Raw genomic sequence first — 21413 nt, 5'->3', positions numbered from 1 at the left:
TGATATGACTACTGGTATGCACAAAAAACTGGAGACAGGATATAGGAATTCTTGTCCGGTACATGTCAAATCTCCAACTACCGTGGAAGTTCAACATTGTACTTGTATTGAGTTACAGCAATATCACACTCATTCCATGAAGACTTCAACCTCACAATTTTGCCAAACCTATCCACCACCATGCCAATGTAGGTGGGGAGGGGGGGGGGGTACAAGACGATGCTGACAGATGATATCATCACATTTTAAGTTTATAAACTTTTCCACAAGGAAAATCACAGCAGTACAATACATAGCATTCTACATGTTCCAAGTATGCACCCTTGATGATGTAAACAGATTCTAATTATATAATTGCATGGTTATCTTTCAACATCTACTCTAATTATTTGTGTTTCACAAGGATTAAATGATAATCATCAGTTTGTATCAGCTGCAAATTACACTGATTAACAACTAGGGCGGGGATAAATGAATAGTAGAGTACTGGTATTGATGTTCATGTAGTAGTTTAAGAATCTGTTTATATTTCTTTCTTTCATAAGTTATTCATTTTTAATTCTGTACAAAGTTAGACACAACTGTTTGAAGTTTAAAATCTTCCTGTCATTGACAACAAACGTCTTTCTCAAGATGACTATTGAATCAGAACACAGACAGGGAGCCGTATTTTAAGTGTCCGAAGCACATGGCATTGTTTTACTGAGTTTTATCTCCCCAAGAAAGTCAACACAGGATGTCAAAAAAACAAACTATGCTCAGGGACATTATGCAGGAAGTTTGGGAAACAAGATTTGAGATTGGAAGTGTCAGGCAAGTAGCATCTACAGAATATCTCAAACATAAAAACTCATTGCGTACAGCGCCGTATCATAATGCCTGTGTACATGGCCATCTAATGAAATGAAGAATGCGATATCATAAAAACTTCCTCTGAGCTGTGGCTTCTATTTCTTTCCCAGTCAATGTAAGACCACCCTGATATTGTAACATGCAAGACCTCAATGTTCTCCTTGATTTCAGGAAGAAGAGCCCAAAGTTGGTCAAAAAAAATGATACAATGAAGACCAAGCTGCCACAGAAATGATATATCCTGTCACCATGGGAAACAGAAAGGTTAACCCTGCTGATAGTCATAGACAGAAGTGAAATTGCCATTGTGTCAAATTCCATGTCAGTTACTTCTGTGGCAACAGAGTAAATATGGACCATCCAATAAATCTAGGATAATTTATATTATAATAATATAAATTATTATTTGATCACGCCAACAGTAGTAAAAGTTACTTTCACAGACAACAAAAGGAAAGGAATAATTACCATATAAAGTTTTGTTGAAAATTGAGATTTGAAAGTAGAACTAAAATTAGCGCACGACAGATTACAAACTTGTCCGAAACTGTCCTTTTATTATAAAACAACAATGTCATGAAACTTTCAAAAAGCAAGATAACAATAACTTCCTTAAATTAGTAAATTATAAAATCTCATATTTCATACTATGTAGTGTTTTCCTACATATGCTTGCAGTCAATCTTAACTTGGAGAAGTTTGTTAACCACTTTTCGTTCCACTCAATTAATCTTTCTAAAAGTAACGTCGGAAGAGAATTCTGAAAGCAAAGTTTCATATGGTATAAAACTTAATGCCATACTCGAGAAAAGAGAACTGAAATGATTGAGTACAGCTGAGTTGGTCTAGGGTGCGCCATCAGCAGATATTAACATGCATTCTTTGACTGTGTACAGCCAATACTGGATACTGTAAACAGGAAAGCCATCAAACATCAATGGGATGAAAGCAAAGATGATAACCTAAACAACATGGTCATACATTGACGTACATCATCAAACTGTTTTTTAACGTCTTGTAGTTGTGAAGCCAGCCATGTCGAAAATTTCCAAACCATGACAATATTGTTGACTTACCCTCTCCATAGAAACACATGGTACACTTGGACCGTCCCTTTGCCATCGTGGACAAAACTTTTCATTCAGAGACAACCTTGCGTGTATCCACTGGAAGTAAGATGGTGGGATGGTCTCACGTTGATCAAGATATGGAGTCTGGTTACCCTGACTGTTATGTGACACCCAATGTGAGTGATAAAGCTTCGCTAGAGGCACCACTGAGTTACTGGTAATAATCAAGATGGCATCCTTCTCTGGACACATCAAAACTTTATGAGTGCTGACATATGAAGGTAAACATGACATGAACTGTACCTCCCTATTTTGTGCATGTGCTACATTGGATTTAGCTGGTTTCAGTCCAATGACTTGTTGAGTCTGTCATGTTTACAGTCCATGGAAACTTTTACATTTGGTGACTGACAAGCCTTGGCTGCATACAAGAAGTTGCATACAACGGTTGGATTGGAGACTCAAGTACAAGTGGTGTCAAGTTTCAGGTAATGAAGGCTAATGTTAGGAATGCTATCACAAACTGATCAAAGGTTGGATAGGGTCTGGTAGCAGAATTGGGAAAATGACATCAACTGATATTGATACAGATGACAGTGGGCTGGCACTGATATGCATAGGAATGCACATGGCGTACTGTTGATGTACTGGGTATTACATTTCACTTGATATGGTAAACTTTTATTAGTAATAGCTAATGAAATCACTCTGGGTAGAAAACTTACCCTCCTCATCTGTTTGATCTGAGAAGCATATTTGCTGATGGGCAGACTGCTGTATAACCATAGCTTGGAGCAGTACACATGCAAGCTGGCTAGGCAGTGCTATAACTCCTTCACTTTCTTAATTTGGTTTGACCTCTGTATTTTAAAATGTGTAATTGGATCTGTAAACTGTTAATTAAGAGCCAAATGGGGGATGCCAAGAATCTGGAAAAGGGAAGTGAATCAAGATTCATTTAAAATTTGCTTATTATATTAGAGCTGTACTTACTACTATTTTCTAGTCTATTCTGTTCACCTAACTTTCCCTGTGTTTGTTTTATCTTCATAATTGTATACCTACAGGTACACTACCTATCATCAATTATTCTATTTCCATTCATATTGTTGATAAACTTAGTCAAAATCTCCGCTTGAAGTTTTTATTAACCTTTTCAACTTCAGATGAAATGTAATTCGTAATTCATTACAGCACGGTTACAGCTCCAATGATCTAATATGTAACATGGGTATCTATGAAAATTAATACACTGGTTGCCTGTACTGGTTGCCTGCACACAGAATATTACATTACCATTTACATTCTACATGGCTTCCTAGTTTTTGAATAATTTAATTTCAAAACAGTTTGACCAGTAGAGTAAAACCAACTTTTATCTTTCATTACTCTTTATACAGCTTTCATATTATTGCAGTACACTTCTCGGTTAGAATTGCACTTTATTTTTTGAAAATTAAACAATTGTATTAGTGCACTGCATATATGTATAACACTTCCTCATTTCATGGCAACATGTGTCAAGTCACATGACAGGATGACACCTGACTGCCTTAGAGGGAGCTACATGTAGCTCAGAGTGCTGTAGAATGCAGTGACACAAACCACAGTGGAGGTCACTAATACCACCACAGGGTTTTCTCTCTACTGCGCAATTGCGCGAATTGCGCATTTTGAGCCATTTTCTGCCCTGTAAAAGTTACTGACAGGGCGGAAATCGCGCACAAAACACAGCAACAAATACGTCCATATGATGGTGACCAAAACGCTTAGAATAATGACCTGTGAATTTACTGTTTTTCCTGCCCCCTAAAATGTCAAGTCTGCCCCCTAATTTTGATGAATGGGGCAGAAATTGCCCCCTTCAGTGAACATACAGAGTAAACACTGCTACCAAATGGAAATGAGTAACTTGACCATGATTTTACCATAATGCAGACTTTCCTTGTTGATAGATAACATGGTACTAGCTTGTGCCATTGGGTACCTTTACAGGGATCCATTTACTAGCACTGTGCAGGACAAACCTTTTTTATTTCTGTCAGTTTGAAATTTATTCACGTAATGTGATAAACATAATTCAAATGACATTTTTAAATTGTTGAATCATCTATATTAAAGTACGTTTTAACAGTCAATGTTATGAAAATTCCCATGACTCTTATGAATTATCGTAAGCAACATCAACAGTATATGGCTTGAGCAGAAGCTTGTGAATAAATTTCCTTCGTCATTTTATTGGAAGAGTTGTATGTTGTCACTGCATCAATGAGCAAATTTTTGATAGAAATCAAAAAATATAAATGTACAAAGCAATGTGTGAAGCCCTATGCACAATGCCATAACGGAAACATATGGTGATAAAAATAGACTGTTCATCAAACCATTCACAATGTGTACTATGATGTATGTGGTATCTGTCTTCAAAATGAAACTGAGTGATCAGTATGTGTTCACATATTGCATTTCAACTTAGTTTCACAAAGGTCTAGTCTGTAGGATGTACGAAAGTCAATGCAGTGCATCATTGGTGTCAGCCTCCCCTTTGTATCATCAACAATGGAATGATCCTCAGCCTCCCCTTTGTATTATCAACAATGTAGTGATCGCAAAGCTGTGACCAATTTCACAAAGACACAGTCTGTAGGGATGTACAAAAGTCGATTAAGCACATCATTGATATCAACCCCTCTTTCTATCATTAACAATGGAATGATCCCACAGCCATCAGCTGTGGATGACTAGTTGACGTAGTTTAATTCCTTTCACTTGAAAAAAGTTTAATTACACTTATAGATTGAATGGGCAGAACTATGAAAACACACCCAATTCATGAGAATTTTTACTATTTTACATCTTTGTAGCCACACGTCACGGTTCACATAAAAATGAATTCAGTTGAAAGTACATTCAATTTTCAGTGAATTTGCAAATAAAACTTAGTTTCACAAGTTTCATTTGATTTGATATCTTCATCGGTTCATTGTCCATACAAAATGTACACAGTCTGATATGAGTCTTTATGGTTTATACAATACCTTAGAACTTGCTCCACTGTATCCAAAGTTCTGATATTCAAAAATAATCCAGATCACTCAATTTGTTACTTCTCCGTCAATCACTCAATATGTCTCTTCCCTGCTGTAAATCAATGAAAACACAAACTTTGTTAAACTGCCTGCAAGTACATTTGTACATGTTGAATGAGTATCACAGTGATGATATTAAAGTTCAACCATGGCATTTATAGAAACACAATAGTGTTCACAGCTGAAACAGCCAATTATTACCATACTGTTGCTAAACTACCAACAACCATATGCATATAGTTTGAGTCAATACATCTTTAGGATTATTTCATCAGGTTTTGCCTATTAAAGTCTTAAAAATTACATTCCTGTGAACTTTAACAGCATGTTGGCTTCACCACCAGGATGCCTATCGTTGTCAAGGAGGTTATATTTACTCTTTTCTATTTGCTAACTGCTTAAACTATTATGAAATTCATACATTATTTGCCCCTCATCAGCCATATGAACATCTGTGGCAATGGAGATGTCATATGCTGTGTTCATGTGAGTTCTAGCCCTGTTCATATTGTGGTATATATTGTGTTAAAAGCACACAAATACACACCTTTTTTTATTTATTTATTGATTTATTTATTTATCTATAATATTCAGACTAGCACTTGCAGGAGCTTTAACATACTTTCTAATACCAATATCAATATGATTAATATATTGTATGAAAATTAATATAGTTTATTGTACCTGTAATTCTATTGTAGATGTAAAGCCTGATAAGGTCCAATTCTTTGATTTTTACATCTGTACTAAATACAACATATTGTACACGACTAATGACATCTGCATTATCAACTCTGATGATCTTCTACAAGTATATTGTAAACTTATCGATGTATAAATACAAATGTGTTGACAGCTTGAATACAGGTGTATCCTATTTCCTTGTCTAGTTTCTAGTCCTTGTTTCAAACATGAAAGTTAGTTTGACTTTTCAGTTTGAGACAAGGGCTACATACTAGCCTGAATTTTGCTTTGTTGGGGAAATGTGTATGATGATGAATACAACAGCTGTAAGCAAATATGTACAACATGTACCGTTTGATTAGTAGTGATCAATGTAGTGTTGTTCTGTACGCAGAATTGTGTTTTACATGAAACACGATTGACTTAATTATCAGCACAAGATTTTGATTTTGAGGGAGGCAAAGTCCAACAAAGTATAACTGTCATAGAACAGAAGTCTCTGAGTTTAAAGAAGAAAATCTGGGACAACCATACAGAAATCATACTGTGGATATTGTGTTTGATCACTGAGAATGTCATTATGGAAATGATAATGCACTGCAACTTTGAACTTAATGACAACAACAATACAAATACTTTAACACAAAAACACAATAAATAAAGCAGAACAAAATATTAGTTAAATGAAGTCATGGGAAGGGATGAGAATACCCGGACTTCCTGAATCCGTGGTTCAGAAGATATGAGGTATCTCTAGTAGATAATTAGTTTCTTTATCCTTACACTAATTATTGAAACATTTTTTTTTTCAAATGGTTCTCCTTCCATGGTTAGTCTATATGTGGCACAGTTACTTAATTAAACTTGCTTGGGGAAATCCCAGCATGAATTAAACCCTGTCACATTGCGATACCTGGAGTCTGTTGATTGATCAAAAGTTTAATCATTATCACATAACATCCTGCTACAAATTGATCTCATTTACAGGAAGTATTACAGCGGATAAAAATACATGCATTTTAACCTGGACTAGCATCATAAAAAATCACAAAGCATACTATCAATTTTTAACATACTGTTTAATGGCTACATAAAACCATAAAATTATGGAATGTCATGTCACAGGATGATTCTTTGAACTTTGACCTTAGACCTGATAATTGTTGCTCTCTTGACATTGACCATTTACAGGTTCGGCTATTCTCATAATCAACTAATCCCTTGCAAATGGTCACTTACAACACTTCATTCCACTTACAGGGTTTCAACACCTAGAATAAACAATAATGCTAACTTTTCTTAAGTCACATGTACAACTGCTTACACACTCTTTTTGTCCACGTACCCCATTGAGTTTTGCGTGGAACACCACCTTGTAGACGACCAAAATATGTCAAGCCCCATTCCAACATGTTTTTTCTGTAATTCTAATGAACTTCAATATTTACTATGGTAAACTGAATAAAAACCAACACATTCCTGTCATTGTTCCTCTGACATGCAATACTCTATGTAGGTATATAGGTACTCAGGAACCACCAGAAAAGGTAATCCTTCAAAAGATTTTTGATTGTATGACACAATGACAAACCCATGCTGAGTGGCTGCCTTGAACCACAGACCTACTGATGTGCACTGAACCACGCTTGACCTGAGTAAAAGAGTTCTTTATTGATGATTCACTTGCTATGTTTAACAAAGGTTCCTGAAGACATGTTTTGAGATCATCTGAATACCACTGATATGCTCATTTGAATTGTAAAAGTCCAATCACAAAGAGGTGATAATTCAAGCTACATGAACTTGACCAGTGGATGGGCAGTCTGCAGCCTAGCTTGCATATTCTGTCTTCTTAGTGGAACCGTTTCGACTTTCAAACAATTTGAATTATCAACAATACAATATGTATTAATTGTTGTATGTAATTCGTAAGGCTGTGTATATTTTTTCAAATCAATGTAAAACATTGCACCATATACAGGCACGTTTGAACGATCCCATGGATTGACATTACTGACCATTTTGTGAAATGACCGCAGTTCAATGGCCCTGCTACAAAAGGTCTTCTACAAATGTCATAGACTGGGTTCTGTCATTTTAAGATGTTTCTCATTCATCAATAAAAGGTGAATAGCGCAGGACAAGCTTTTGTTCCCATAAGGCAGAATATAACACCTTGGAGATAACTTTCATGGCCATTCAGAAAGTAAACTTTAAAGAAGAAACTTTTGGGGGTTACACAATAAATGAATGAAGATATCAGTAGCATCTCTCCTACAAGGGTCAAACTTGACCATGAAGATTTCACAGAATGGACTTGTTTTGCACCAATACTCAATATGTGAATATGGCTTTGTGAAAAGTTGACCGGCTGTGCTACAAACCACCATGTTTGTCTCTGTTCAACACAACACTGTATAACAGTTCTATTGTACAGCGTTTGTTATCTACAGTTTAAAATCGGTCAGTACCCTGCATACAAACACTTACTATGGCTGTTTAATAATGGTGAAAAGAGTGTGACCATAAAAACATGAGCTTTATCTATACTTACAGTTGCAAAATAATTTTATCGACACTTAATATTTCCCTTTAAAAACAATAACTAAAATTCTCTCATTTGAAGGGATATTTAAATAGTACCCTCAAAATGCAGTGTTTATTAGCTGGGTATCAAATAACCTCACAATACTGGTCGTCAAACTAATTAACGAGTCTGATATGATACTATTATTGATTTATTTATCATTAGCATGTCTAGAGTCTGGCGTCGTGACGTGCATGCAATTTCTTCGCGGAACTTTTTGAGTTTCAGCAAAATCTTATGTAATTTACCGTGCTCTCGATAAAAGGACACTTGAGTATTAAAAGCGAATACGTGACTCCAGAGGTATAAATCTCGGATAGTTAAAAGGTGTACAGCTAAATAACCGGCAATATATAACCAGTTAGAAACTTGTTTTCGCACATTGCTTAGTATATGGCGTTTAATAAGGTTTATTTGACTTTGACAAGATCATGAGACAATTGTACACGTGAACAAATTAAGCTACGAGACGTATTTACGCCTACTCCAGTCGTTGTATTGGCTGAGATCCGAGCTTATTTCCGCCTGCTACCAGGTAGATGTCGGAAACACAAAGCGGAAGGCCGTTACATGTAAAACTTGGACATTTCAAACGTTGCATGGGAGCGTGTCTCAATGTTTTTTGTACCTGAATCTGACATCTTCCCGTATGACAGAAGCAAGCCGTCAGGTCTCCCGGCTGACGGGGTATGACGGGTCGCTGCTGAGTACGGTGTTCCTGTCGACAGGTGTTAATGCATAGAGTCTTACCTTCCGTTACAATTTCAACAGTTGTCACTGTGGTAAACTTGGGCGCGTACACAACTTCAAACGACGATCATTGATACTGAATTCTGTTGGCGGTGTAACACCTTGCACCGCCTGCTTTGGTAGTCAATGCTGTACACTTTTGAGGTGAGAATCGATACTGTATGCAAATAAGGTGTAAATAAACATGGCTGCCCAGTGCGGTCACATGACTCAGGTACGAACCATTGAAGTCAAAGGGTAGGGTACACCAGGTAAACAAGGTGCGGCGGTACCACCATCCACACAACCCGGAAATACTGTCCGGTAGACATCGTAACCTAATCCTGAACTCACCAGGTAGCTGTATTCAGTTTAATGAATCATTAGTCTTTCTATTAATAACGTCAACTTAATTCTAAAAAAGACCATTATTTATTCTGAAGAAGTCATTAATTCGACAGCGGAGGTACGGAGCTCCGTGGAGTGAGGCAGGCGCTGGGCGGTCACCTCCACCTCTACCATCCCCTGTCATAAGTACTGGTAGCCAGGGTCAGGTGGGGGTGCTGTTGGGAGACTTTCTTTGAGACTAGGAAACATCGGATGAGGGGGTAATATTATATTCCCATTTCGATGTTGTGATACAACGGCGTCCTATAATTACATGCGTCCAGTATAAACAAAGTTTGCAGATATAACTATGTGATTTTTAAGGGTTGACCCTGATGTAATTTTCATCATACGGGGACCGGGACCAGGGAAAATCATTACAGCTTACTTTTGAGGGAAAAATGTTGGGAAGTCGAAGATACAAGGAAAACATTGCAGTGGACCCTTGCTTGATGTGCAAAAAGATTATGTTGGCTTTTCCAGGCAATGGTCAGGAACTAAACTTTTGAAGATTTTTGTCTTTTATTGCAGTTTCTTTTAACTTCCTTCCAAAAAATATATAAAGTACTATTAACTGTTTTGATAAAAAATCACCGAAACCTGAAAAATAACCATAATTTCTCGTACAGTTCCTTTAGGGTCCACAAGAAATTATCATCAAATAACGAAATCAAAGCTTTCTCCAGGATATGAAACTGCGGAACCATGAACTAAGGTTAGGTACCAATTTCAATATTCTTGACAGCAGTTCACTGCTGTCACTGACTTAGCGTAAATGTTCTTTGTTCTCTTCAGATTAAGTGCAATACCATGGAAACCCTCACGTTTCAAATAAAGACACAGTGGAATTCAATACCAATCGATCATCAGCCTGTAGTCATCAGATTGTCTCGTAACCATGACAACAACCACATCAACCTGGAAGTGGACTCTCCGTTTTTCAATGACCCGGCAGCACCAGTAGGACAAGTGGGAAAACCATTCCAACAGCTCTGGGATTATGAAGGCATGTAATAGGCACGGTCAAGCTAGTATGATCAATTATGCATAACAAATACACATTTTAGAGGTGTTGCCTTCCCTTCAAGGAGACACAAACACCTGATTGAATATTTTTACACATCTTAAAATATGATAGAACAAGTTTTGTTGATTAATGAAGTTGCAGCTGAATGTTCATATAAATATCTGGAGAATTAGTAAATAAGCTTTATTTATTTTATTTATTTATTCAGCTTTGACATAAAGTCAGGATGAGTCGCACAGGTGACTAACACCTATACAAAATCAACCCTCCACAAAAGCACACATGTAACAAGTTACACATACAAAATTAAAACAGAAAAGACAAACGCAGAATAAAACAGTCATAAAAAATACAAGAAATTTCAAAACAGAACAAAACAAAACAGAGAAATTAACAGAGATGGCAATTTTTTAGCACTTTCCCACCCAAGTACAAGTGTTATCAGGATAAAAATTATTGTTTAACAAACCCGTGTAATGTTTTAATAAAATAGACTTGTATGACCTAACACTTGTTGAAGATTTGCCATGAAAGGGCATAACACTACTCGAGTAAAAAGCTCTGTTAAAAAACGAGTAAAAAACATTCAGTTTTAAAAATGACATCTTCATGGAAGTGTCATCAGGAGATTTAAATGTGACAAACTGGCTTAAATTTAAGTCATACATACCAGTAAAACATTTAGCTAAAAAGACACAGTCATTTAATTCTCTCCTGTAGCTCAATGGGAGCAAATTCAATTTAATCATACGCTCTTTGTAATCCATCTCCTGGGGATATCCAAGAATGTATTTTGTGGCTCTCCTTTGGACACCTTCAAGATGAAGCATTGATTGCTTAGTCGTGACAGCCCATGACTGGGATGAATAATCAAGAATACTACGGACAAGGGATAAATACAGTTGGAGTTTCATTTTTTTTTAAGCTTATTGTCAGAGGATGATTTCATTCAGACTTTAATTACAATTGTAATGAAATTTAACATTATATAAGGCTTTGGATATTTTTTGTCATGTTTGAAGACAAAACTTGATGAAAAATTGAACCACTGATAATATAAATTTTGGATATTGAAGACATGTTTAGCAGTAATTCAAAATTCTTAAGATCAGAGAGAATCTGAGTCAAAAGTGAGAATGAACTATAATTTTATTGCAATAATGAGATATTATTGATGAGCTGAAAATATGGATGCAAGAAATTTCATAAAGGCATTTTCAAATGAAATTATAAAATAAGAATTGCACTGGAAAGATCTTGAAGGTTACCATGACCTTGATCACGCAAGGAGGGCATACAATTTTTACAATGACAAAAGCAATGAATGCAAGATGCTTTGTTGGAAAACAGGAAGTATAAGGCTGCAAGGGTTAAATTCTTTTTAAACTTCAAACTTTGCTCACAAAGATAAGTATGTGTAACATTTAAGATCTATATCATGATGGATAAGTGATCAAAGGCAACAAAATAATCATTATAGAATATACAGCAGAACCAAGGGCTTTAAGTGAGATATTTGACAAACTTATTTTAGACTTTTCTCTGTATATCAATACATACATGTATGATTAATAAAATACATTCACTGTATGTTAGTAAATATGTATTACCGATATGTAATATATTTGTGAATGCTACCAAAATTTTGTTGAAACATTTTAGGAAGCTTGCAATTCAGTCACTTAATTAAAATTTAATTAATGTACCAGGCATAGTGGTTAATGCATAAACCAAAATGCCGCACATTTAATTCGTCCTTTATTTCATGCAGTGTTTGACCTTATAATGGTATATCATTACAGGTAATAATGAGGATGAATATGAAAATATATTGTTTGTCAGAAAAATGCACCAATATATGCCAAGTGGTGGTCAACATGCTGCAACATGTTGAACTATTAACACAAAACCACTGAAATGGTTAAATATAATATTAAAATACATTTGGAAGGTTAAATTTAAACTTAAACCAACCAACCAGAACCACTGATAACCCAGTAGTATATCCCAGCCGCTGAATACCAAAGGGAGAATCCAAAGCAAGGAAAATAATATACCTGACCTGTCCATTTTATTTACAGTTGTGGAAGCGTTTTTTCCTCGCGCGACAATAAGTACTTAGAAGTTGAACTTTGCCCGTAAGTACTCTATTGATACAGCGTTACCTGGATTGATAATCATAAAGTGTACCTGCTTCTGGTTTTACAGTGAAAACAAAGCAATGTTTCATTCAGAAAAACAAACATTTACTCACTCACAACTGCCTTATCTACTTCCTGTTTTCCTTCAATGATGCACCTTGCAGTTTATTTGATATATTTGTTTTTATCATTTTCACGTTAGGCACGGTCAACATCTGGTATTGGCACTGAATGGGTTTAGAAAAGTGATGACGGTAAGACAGAAGTTAGTGTTGCAGGGTTTGTCCAGAAATATGGGTAGAAATATATTCAAGAAAATGAATCATGAAAATAGTTCAGCATTCTGCTAGCTTCTCTGACATCCTACTCTGTTGCCATGGTTACTTAACAGTGTTTCCTTATGAATTATCCAATTAGTGTTGGGTTAATTTTCCATGTGCACTGGGTTTTAGTTTTATTGTTCATCGTGCAAAAAGCTTTGAAAACTGCAAGAAAGGAAGAACATTGCATGGTCTGTTTACCATGAAATAGCAATAACTAAGCTTGATGTTAGCTGTTTGTGAAAAATCGGAAGCTGTTTAGTGGGAAGTCTGTGTCAAGACTCAATGATAGAAGTATACGGCATGGCACGCAAGGTGAACGACTGTTATATATGTCAGTGTTTATCAGAGCCATTTCCAGGGACCAACTGATAAAACTATCATTATCAGCATCAGAAATAGTGTTGCAGTAAACTAATTGCGCTGTTTAGGGGCGACGTCAAAAGATCGATGTTTGAAAAAAAACTTAATTGCTTAAGTTTGGGGGTGGGGGGTTTTTGGCCAATTAATTTCTGTGCAGTCAAAAACGATTTAACGTCTTTTTGGCAAATTTTACGATTTCAAGGCTGTTTTTTGTACGCTAAAACCGATCCAGTCACCCGTATTTTTGTTACTTTATAATGGTTTTCAATTTTTATTTAATTCAATGGTACATTGGTACGTCGTTTGAAAGAATTAGTACAGGATATGAGTCCGCAATGTTTTTCAATTTTAGGTCAGTTAAGTTAGAAGGGGGGGGGTCTGAGGCCAAACTTAAGCAATTAAGTTAGATTTATTATGTTGAACTTTTGATGTTGCCCCTTATGACATCTATTATTGATCCTGAAATTATGATCCAGAAGTGGAAAACAATGCTCCAGACAGTCCATAAAATTGTTGTTTATAATGCCATATCTCATAAAAAGATAAACACTGAATGTGTGAATCCATGTGCAATTATAAAACAAGAATAACATGTTTGATTTCACATTCCAGGATGAACTTCCACTAGATTTCAAAGCGACAATATCCGGCAACACTTGGCATGGTTCTGCTGAAATACCAATGGAATACTTCCCACCAAACACCAGGAAGTTCAATGCCTATGCCATACATGGTTCTGCTGATAAGAGAATCTATGAAGCCTTGTATCCAGCACCACATGACAAACATTCCCAGCCTGATTTGTAAGTTTGAAGTTTCTACTCTGATTCTACTTTTTGAGGATTCTATATTTTGTATTGACAGTCTCATATTTGATTCTACCATCAAAAACATTGAATTATTTGTTTTAAATTTAATAATATACATTTAGTCATACAAGAAACAAACTTTCCTAGTGTATAGTCCTTGAAGAGAATGCATCATCCACTAAGTAACAAAATGTTCATTGTTTGTCAATAACTGATTCACTGACATTCTTTACGGTCTGTCAGCATAATTATAAATTACAAGTTTAGATTGGCAGATTTGAGAAATGGGTTTGAAAGTGTATTCCAGGTGATTTTTGTGGCTATTATCACTATTTCTCTTTAAGAAATTAATTCAGACATTACATATTTACTTAAGCTATCTAATATGCACCTCCCTTCAAGCATGTTTTGTTTTTGTTTCTTTACATCAATGAATTAAGTTGAAAGCCAGTGAAGATCAGTATTTGAAATGAGATTACCCATAATTCAGTTTGATATATATACCAACAGAGAGTGTTCATAAAGTCAGACAAATGTTCTGTTTTATAGTAAGAATTTCAAAGGGTAGTTTTCTTTAAGTTTTGAAATATAAGCACTAACTGTCACTTATTTTCATGATTACATTTTAATAAATTGGATAAGGATTGTTTACTGGAAGAGATAGTCTGCAACTTTTCTGAAATTTCTCTGTCAGTTTATTGACCATAACACCATACAGCATAGTTTGAATGAAATTAGGACACCATTTGACATGTTTTGGAACTCAAGTAATGAGATTTTACAATGAAACCATGGAAAATGAATTTTTTTTTATAAAAGGAGGATTACCAGCTCATCTGGTCATTCATTACAAGCTTGAGGAAATGCAAATACTCGAATATCTGTAATCCCTGATCATCAATGAAATCTTTGATATAAATCAACATTACAAATATTTTAAAGACATTTATGGTCAGACTTTGTATAATGAATTTCATGTTTCACTATGGTACAGGTCAGCGAAGCAGAAGTATTAGAGCTACATTGGTTGTTACAAATAGACAGACAGATAGACGCACAAACAGCAAAACAGCTGCTCCTTTGTATACACATAGGAACTAAAAATGAGCCTCATGTAGTAAATATATCAGAAATAAGTTGCCTGCACTTGTTTTTCAGTTTAAAAACAGGAAACTACCAGATTTGCTCTGAGTACATACCTGGACAGTTTCTAGTTTATCATCATATGCATATGTAAGTGATAAATTTGCTATACATGTAACAAAAAAATAACCTCTTTTGCACAAGCATAAGCAACTGTATTGCATGTACAGTTGTATAATAACAAAGAGCCAAGTCCACAAGGCAAAACACGTGACACGTGACAGAGGCAGTGTCCTTCACTCACACCGTTGAATGCATATCACTGAGTACCTTGAAAGGCACACATGGCTTGCCATATGATGTAGAGTACTGCATGGGTATGCCCCAGACACAGCTGCTTAATATAATCTTTTGGAAACTATTAATGGCTATTACCTCAGCCTGAGTGAACAAAGTCAATGCAGTTCTTATGAAAGGCGATGAGAAAGCCACACCTCTTCTGCAAACAAATACAAATCCCTCTACTCGCTACTTTTCTCATAAAATTGAGTCGAAAATCATGTCCTTGGAAATGGAAGAATTTTCAGTCTCAGTCCCATTAATGTTGAAGATTGCTCAAGGACAAATCAGTTATCATGATTGTCAGTCTTATTTCTCAACAAAATTGTAACACTAGTTTCCACCAGCAGAGTAAGAATGCAGAAACTTTGTTTTGCAAGTTGTTCAGAAAGTTGTTGCTCTAGTTGCATGTGATGCCCTAGCATCAATCAGAAAATCATAAAGATAGCGTCAGAACTCTCGATAAGAAAGTACCGTAGGTGATATCTTAGCGATCACATACACAGACAGGATGATTATGTTACCACAATAGTTTCAAGTTTTGCGACGGTGAATAAATTTTGAGATGGTCATCCTGCCTTACTACTTTCAGCTTTTCCATAATGTATCAATAACAAAACTGCATGATTATTCATGAACAGTAGATATGGACTGAAATACACAAAACCAAACATTGCATAAAACATTATTGCAATATCTCTACCTGCAGCTGCTGGGGGAACACAGTGTTTGTGAATATTTCATGAGAGATGCAGCTTATCATCTGAACCTAAAATATACAGAAACTTCTTTCTTTTATTGAAACTATCAAATCTTGGATTATACACCTTCATTGATGAGAAAAGAATTTGTCTATCATTACTATTTCTAGGACATCTCATTTAAAAGTGGAATATATCCTCCACTGAAGACTTACAAAATATACAAAACGTGTGTTCATGAGAAATTCTTGGTTTTGACCTTTGTAAGTACTGATCAAAAATACAAAGTTTTGTGACCAGTTTTCTGCAGTTGAAGTTCTCGATATCCATAAAGTAATTTTCAAAAGCAAACCTAGTTTAAAATTGTCTGTAAGTTCTGAGCTTAGTATTTGACTTCCCATGAGTATTACTATCGTTGGGTGAATCACTGTACCGAGAAACTTGCTAATGTTTGAACAAGTTGTTCTGGACAGTTTTAACAGTGACATTTATGTTACAAATAGCTGACCAAATATTCTTTCACTATCTGTATAAGTATCCAGTATGTATTGAATGAATTCAAACCACTCAGAATGACATCTTGAAGACATAAATGTTTATCTTAACAGAATTTCATCAGTCAACTAGCCAATATTTTGACATGCGTTCAACTATTACAATTTGGTTGGGTTTCTACCAAGTTCAGCAACAATACCTGCAGGAGGAGCATGTTTCGAAACTCCCAATAGATATCTATAAAAAGAAATTTAGCTAACATCATTGAAGAAATTATTCTTATCATTAATGTCATTCTTCCAAACTTAGAAACGCTATTGGGAAAGAAACACTAATTTTCATTGTCTACATCTGCACCAACCTGTGAAATCAGAGGATCAACCATTGGAATAACTTGCCAAATCTGCATAAGTGTGATAACACTTTATAGTTAATTTGGAAACAAGAATTAATAATCAGACTGTAAATTATAAACAATAATGATAATAATTAGAACTTTTTTACATCTTTTACCGGTATGTCAACAAAAACAGATATGTTAATCAGAAGATGCATCCAGAATGTAATCAAGCCTGGTATTTCGCAATCAATACATCGTTGACAAGCTATGCAGTAATTACCATCGCATAGTCTAGGTCCCTGGGATTGATCCATTGCATCTAGTATCGTGATTCCCCTTTTGCCTTTTACTGCGAGATATTATGGTATAAAAATTGCAAGTTTCCAATTAAATAGTTGGTTTCAAGTATAAAGTAAAACTATACAGTAGATAGGTATACAGTAGTAAAGATTATCATTTTTACACTGTAAGACACTTCGACCCATCCATCATCAGTTGACTTTACATTTGATGAGGTTGAAAAAGTGATGTAGTTAAAAAGAGACCAAAAACTGTTGTGGTCTGTCCACAGAAGATTGAAGAATATACACGGAATCATATAGATGTTTCTTGACCTTAGATCTCTACATTTCAAACTTACCCGTACCCCATATCACAGAGTGTCTCTGCTCTGTTCCGGCCGTGGGAATAAAGATCATCCAGTTCAAATGAAATCTCCTCAGTTTCTAGTTGATTCATGGTTGAGTGAAGCCCTTTGCATGTTCTTTGAATCATGGTCTAGGAGGGATCCATTGGCACTGCACATAATGAAAGAGCTATGCAAAGACAGGAAAGAGATGCAAATGATATGCATGGGCAAAGGGATGCAAACAGAGAAAGGGGAGACTGCATTTGTGTTTTACATCTCTCATTTTGTTGTCAAGCTAAGGCCTGAATCCCATCTTTGATGAGGCAAAGTCTGCAGACCTGTCTAGACTCTGTGACCTATGTCACTATCTGCTATGTAGTGGCCATCTATGATGAGGCTAAGTCCTTGTTTCTGTAAGCTATCAAAGAGAAACACTGATTGGACAAACACAGATGGAAAAAAGACAGTTATTTCATAGAAGAGGAAAGACAAATCACACTCCGAGTTTTTCCTCAAGAGCTAAAGAGGCCATCAATCTCTGACAGGGCTGTGTCTGTACACCCAACAATGCTGTAACATAATTAACTGTTGTCCATGAAGACACAATACACATTGACAGATAGCTCATGGCAGAATCGTGCTTTTTGCTCGTCCATTTGTTTCATGGCCTTGCTGATGCTCTGTTAAATGTTGTGGTTGAGTGAGTTTCATTTGTCAGCAAGGGAAACAGAACTCACCAACTGGCATTCTGAAAGGGAAGTGTCAAATTACACCTCACTGCTACCACAACACTCAATGACACTAAGGACAATGACCTCTGGATTCAGAGGACTTTCACTTCCACAAACGCTGAATCCATATGTTTCTGTTTGCTGATAAAAGGAACAGGTGACAGGAATGGAAACCTTTCATCCCATTTCCCTCATTGAGGTCCAATTTACCCTGGAAGTAATGCACCGGAAGTTGACATGGAAAGAATGTTTTGCTACGTTGTGCTTTACTTTTGTACTTTCAATTTCATTATCTCCATAATATAATCTCAGGATTCTGCTTGTAATGATAACAATTCATGTTGAAAGTTTTGAGCGATTGTTGTACAGCTGTCTTTCTGTCTGTCAGTTAGTGTAATATCTCAAGAACAGCTTATTTAGTACAAATCTGGTTCTGTTTGGAAATTGCAAGAACTGATTAGTTTTTGCTAGTTGTGGCTAGCATAATTTATACTAATTTCCACAATATTTTGTTCAGAAATCAGATATTCTCAGAATGACAGAGTCATATCTTATGAATCTTTCCACAGAGATGAATCAAGGTACCACAAGATATATTTCATGGTCATGTACTTTTATCACAATAGCATTACTCATTTGCATATATATCTATATTGACTTTACCAAAGTTCACGAAACTTGCCATGTACAATTAAGATACTATAATATAACAGTAATAAAAGTCATTTTGCAGTTTTTCATTGAGCTAATTACTAATTTGGATATTTAACAAACTTTCCTAATTAAGGAGATCTATCTGAATTGACTTGATCAAGAATGATGAAACTGGCAGTGTACAATGAAGATACTATAATATAACAGCAATGGAAATGATTTTGCATTTTTACATTCAATTGGATAATTAGTATTTTACATAGTTAACAAACTTCCCTCATAAGGGGTATATATCTTGATAGACCTGACCAAAGTTGATGAAACTTGCTACGTACATTAAAGATACTAATATAACATTAATGAATGTTGCTTAGCATTTTTACATCAGTGGATAATTAATTTGCATACATAATAAACTTTCCTAATTAGGAATATATGTCTGGATAGATGACAAAGTTGATGAAACATGCTATGTACATTGAAGATCCTATGATATAACATTAATAAAAGTCATCTAGCACTTTTACATGAACATAACTAATTTGCATAATTAAGTATGTTTCCTAACTAGTGAAATTTAATTGGAATGACGTGGCCAAAGTTGAAGAAACTTCCTATGTGTATTGATGAAATAATGTCATTATAGAAGTTAAATATGATGTACTATATTTAGAATAATTATTTTACAGTTTGAATAATGATAGGTATTATATATAAACTTAGAGCACTTAGCAGTGAACCAGACCATTTCAATAAATTTCTTAATCAATGCAAAAAACAGCAAAGATTGAACACAACTGCATGACAACCATTATTAGTAATCCTTGTACATTTTGTTTTATTTACAGCCACAGACTTGAATATTTTCAAGCAGTTGAATTTAAAGACATGATAAAGGCTACACATTCAGAACTGTGGACTTCAACAAACTGAGAAATTTCACTGGGACTTATGAAGACTACTTTGCAAAGATTTTTCAATAAGAGACTATCTTTTGTATAGACTTTTGTTGTAAAATTCATTTTGACAATCATGTATGTTGTAAATGTAAAATTTTCTTTGGCATGATAAAAAATAAGACTGCAAGATCTCATAATCTTGCATTATTGTTTGTAGAACTTGAAGAGCAATGCATGGCACCAGAGTGGTGCACTTATGAACTGACAGGAAAAACTTATCAATCAGTTGATCCCCAGAGGGACAGAGTCACTATTTGTTTCCATTATTTCGGTTATTGTTGTTTCACGTGAGCAATTATTTTTGTTCTGCTCACTGAAATATGCTTCATTGTCTGTAATCGGATCTCTACTCCCTCCATGCTTGTAGATATAACAGTAAATGATTCGATGACAAATTTATTGGCACACACCTGAAATTGTGTCATACTTACATTCTACATGTAAACAAACGATATGAGCAAAGCTCTGAGAGTAATGATTCAATGTTTCAGTATGCAGAACAACATAAATAATTTTTTATATGAAACAAAAAGAACTGAAATAATTTGAAAAGATAGAAACTTTGCCCCTTTAATGTTTATGTTCATCAAAATCTATTGTTTCTGTTTGACAAAGCTATTTTTTATCAGGTAAGAAAGATGTGCAATATCGATAGTAATCTTAGAATCTCAAATTAGCATAGTAGATTGTCAGAAGACAATGTTGATCAAAAGTACTGGAATAAGCATTTTGAGATTACAGAATGCATCTGTCACTTCTTTGGCTGTATTTAATACAGTAACATGAATAAATTGGAAAAAATGAAGTGATTTAATAGAGCGAGTGATTCTGAAGAGCACTTCTTCAGTTCTTCCTCTCCCTCACCAAATTTGAAATAAAGTGTGATGAATGTGTGTCACTGAATGGTAAATGTTATGACAACTTGTGATGACATTGATGTCCAGCATGGGCTCTAGTATGACAACAGTTACTATGACATTTACAAATAATTTCCACTCATGCATTAATCACCTATGTACTGCTGAACAAATAAATTATACTGAAATAAATTAGATGATTTGATACACTTTCTTTACAATTGGTGACACAGAAACATGTCCATAACACTCCGTAATGTCATAAATGTACTCCATGTCATGATACCAGCCTAACAGCTGACTGCAGAGTGTTCATATTGAAATATCACAAATTTACTATGGCTTGGTGTACAAACCTATGAAATCAGTGCCCAGCTCTTTTGTAAAGTATTTTCAATCCTGCTAAAAATGCAGTTTTATGGCGAATTTTTGTCTACAATTTTGTGAAAGGGATACAGCAACTTTACAAAGAATGACATTCTTTTGTGACATTGAGGAATTTTATAGAAATATTGTGATTTTTGTTTGGGCATTGCAGTAAAAACTGATGACCAAACCAATTTCATGT

At 35.2% G+C, this 21413-nt stretch overlaps 2 protein-coding genes across 4 annotated transcripts in view; one reads left to right on the top strand and one right to left on the bottom strand.

Moving 5' to 3' along the window:
• LOC139132072 (uncharacterized protein DDB_G0286299-like) overlaps positions 1-9201 on the bottom strand; it is a 48679-nt gene extending 39478 nt beyond the window's left edge. The window contains exons 1-2 of one of the 3 annotated variants that reach the window (XM_070698464.1): positions 9033-9201; positions 4961-5063 (exon numbers count right to left, since the gene is read on the bottom strand). Coding sequence is in view for 1 of the 3 variants with exons in the window: in XM_070698461.1 (XP_070554562.1) it covers positions 1929-1974 (46 nt within the window). In the remaining 2 variants the exon portion in view is untranslated. Of the gene's footprint in view, positions 1-1928; positions 2065-4960; positions 5064-9032 lie in introns of those variants that run through there. The other 2 variants (XM_070698463.1, XM_070698461.1) reach the window with 2 other exon arrangements.
• On the top strand, positions 2072-20781 carry LOC139132317 (UPF0462 protein C4orf33 homolog). The gene is made up of 6 exons (XM_070698706.1): positions 2072-2203; positions 10194-10409; positions 12487-12563; positions 12769-12820; positions 13862-14052; positions 19878-20781. The coding sequence occupies exons 1-6, from the start codon at positions 2198-2200 to the stop codon at positions 19960-19962; spliced, it is 627 nt and encodes a 208-aa protein (XP_070554807.1). The 5' UTR covers positions 2072-2197; the 3' UTR covers positions 19963-20781.
• The last annotated feature ends 632 nt before the right edge of the window (positions 20782-21413 follow it).

Source organism: Ptychodera flava, chromosome 4 (genome assembly GCF_041260155.1).
Source record: "Ptychodera flava strain L36383 chromosome 4, AS_Pfla_20210202, whole genome shotgun sequence".
NCBI classification, from domain to species: Eukaryota; Metazoa; Hemichordata; class Enteropneusta; family Ptychoderidae; genus Ptychodera; species Ptychodera flava.
The sequence above is the reverse complement of the archived record's forward strand: the minus strand, read 5'-3'. Positions and strand labels throughout refer to the sequence as shown.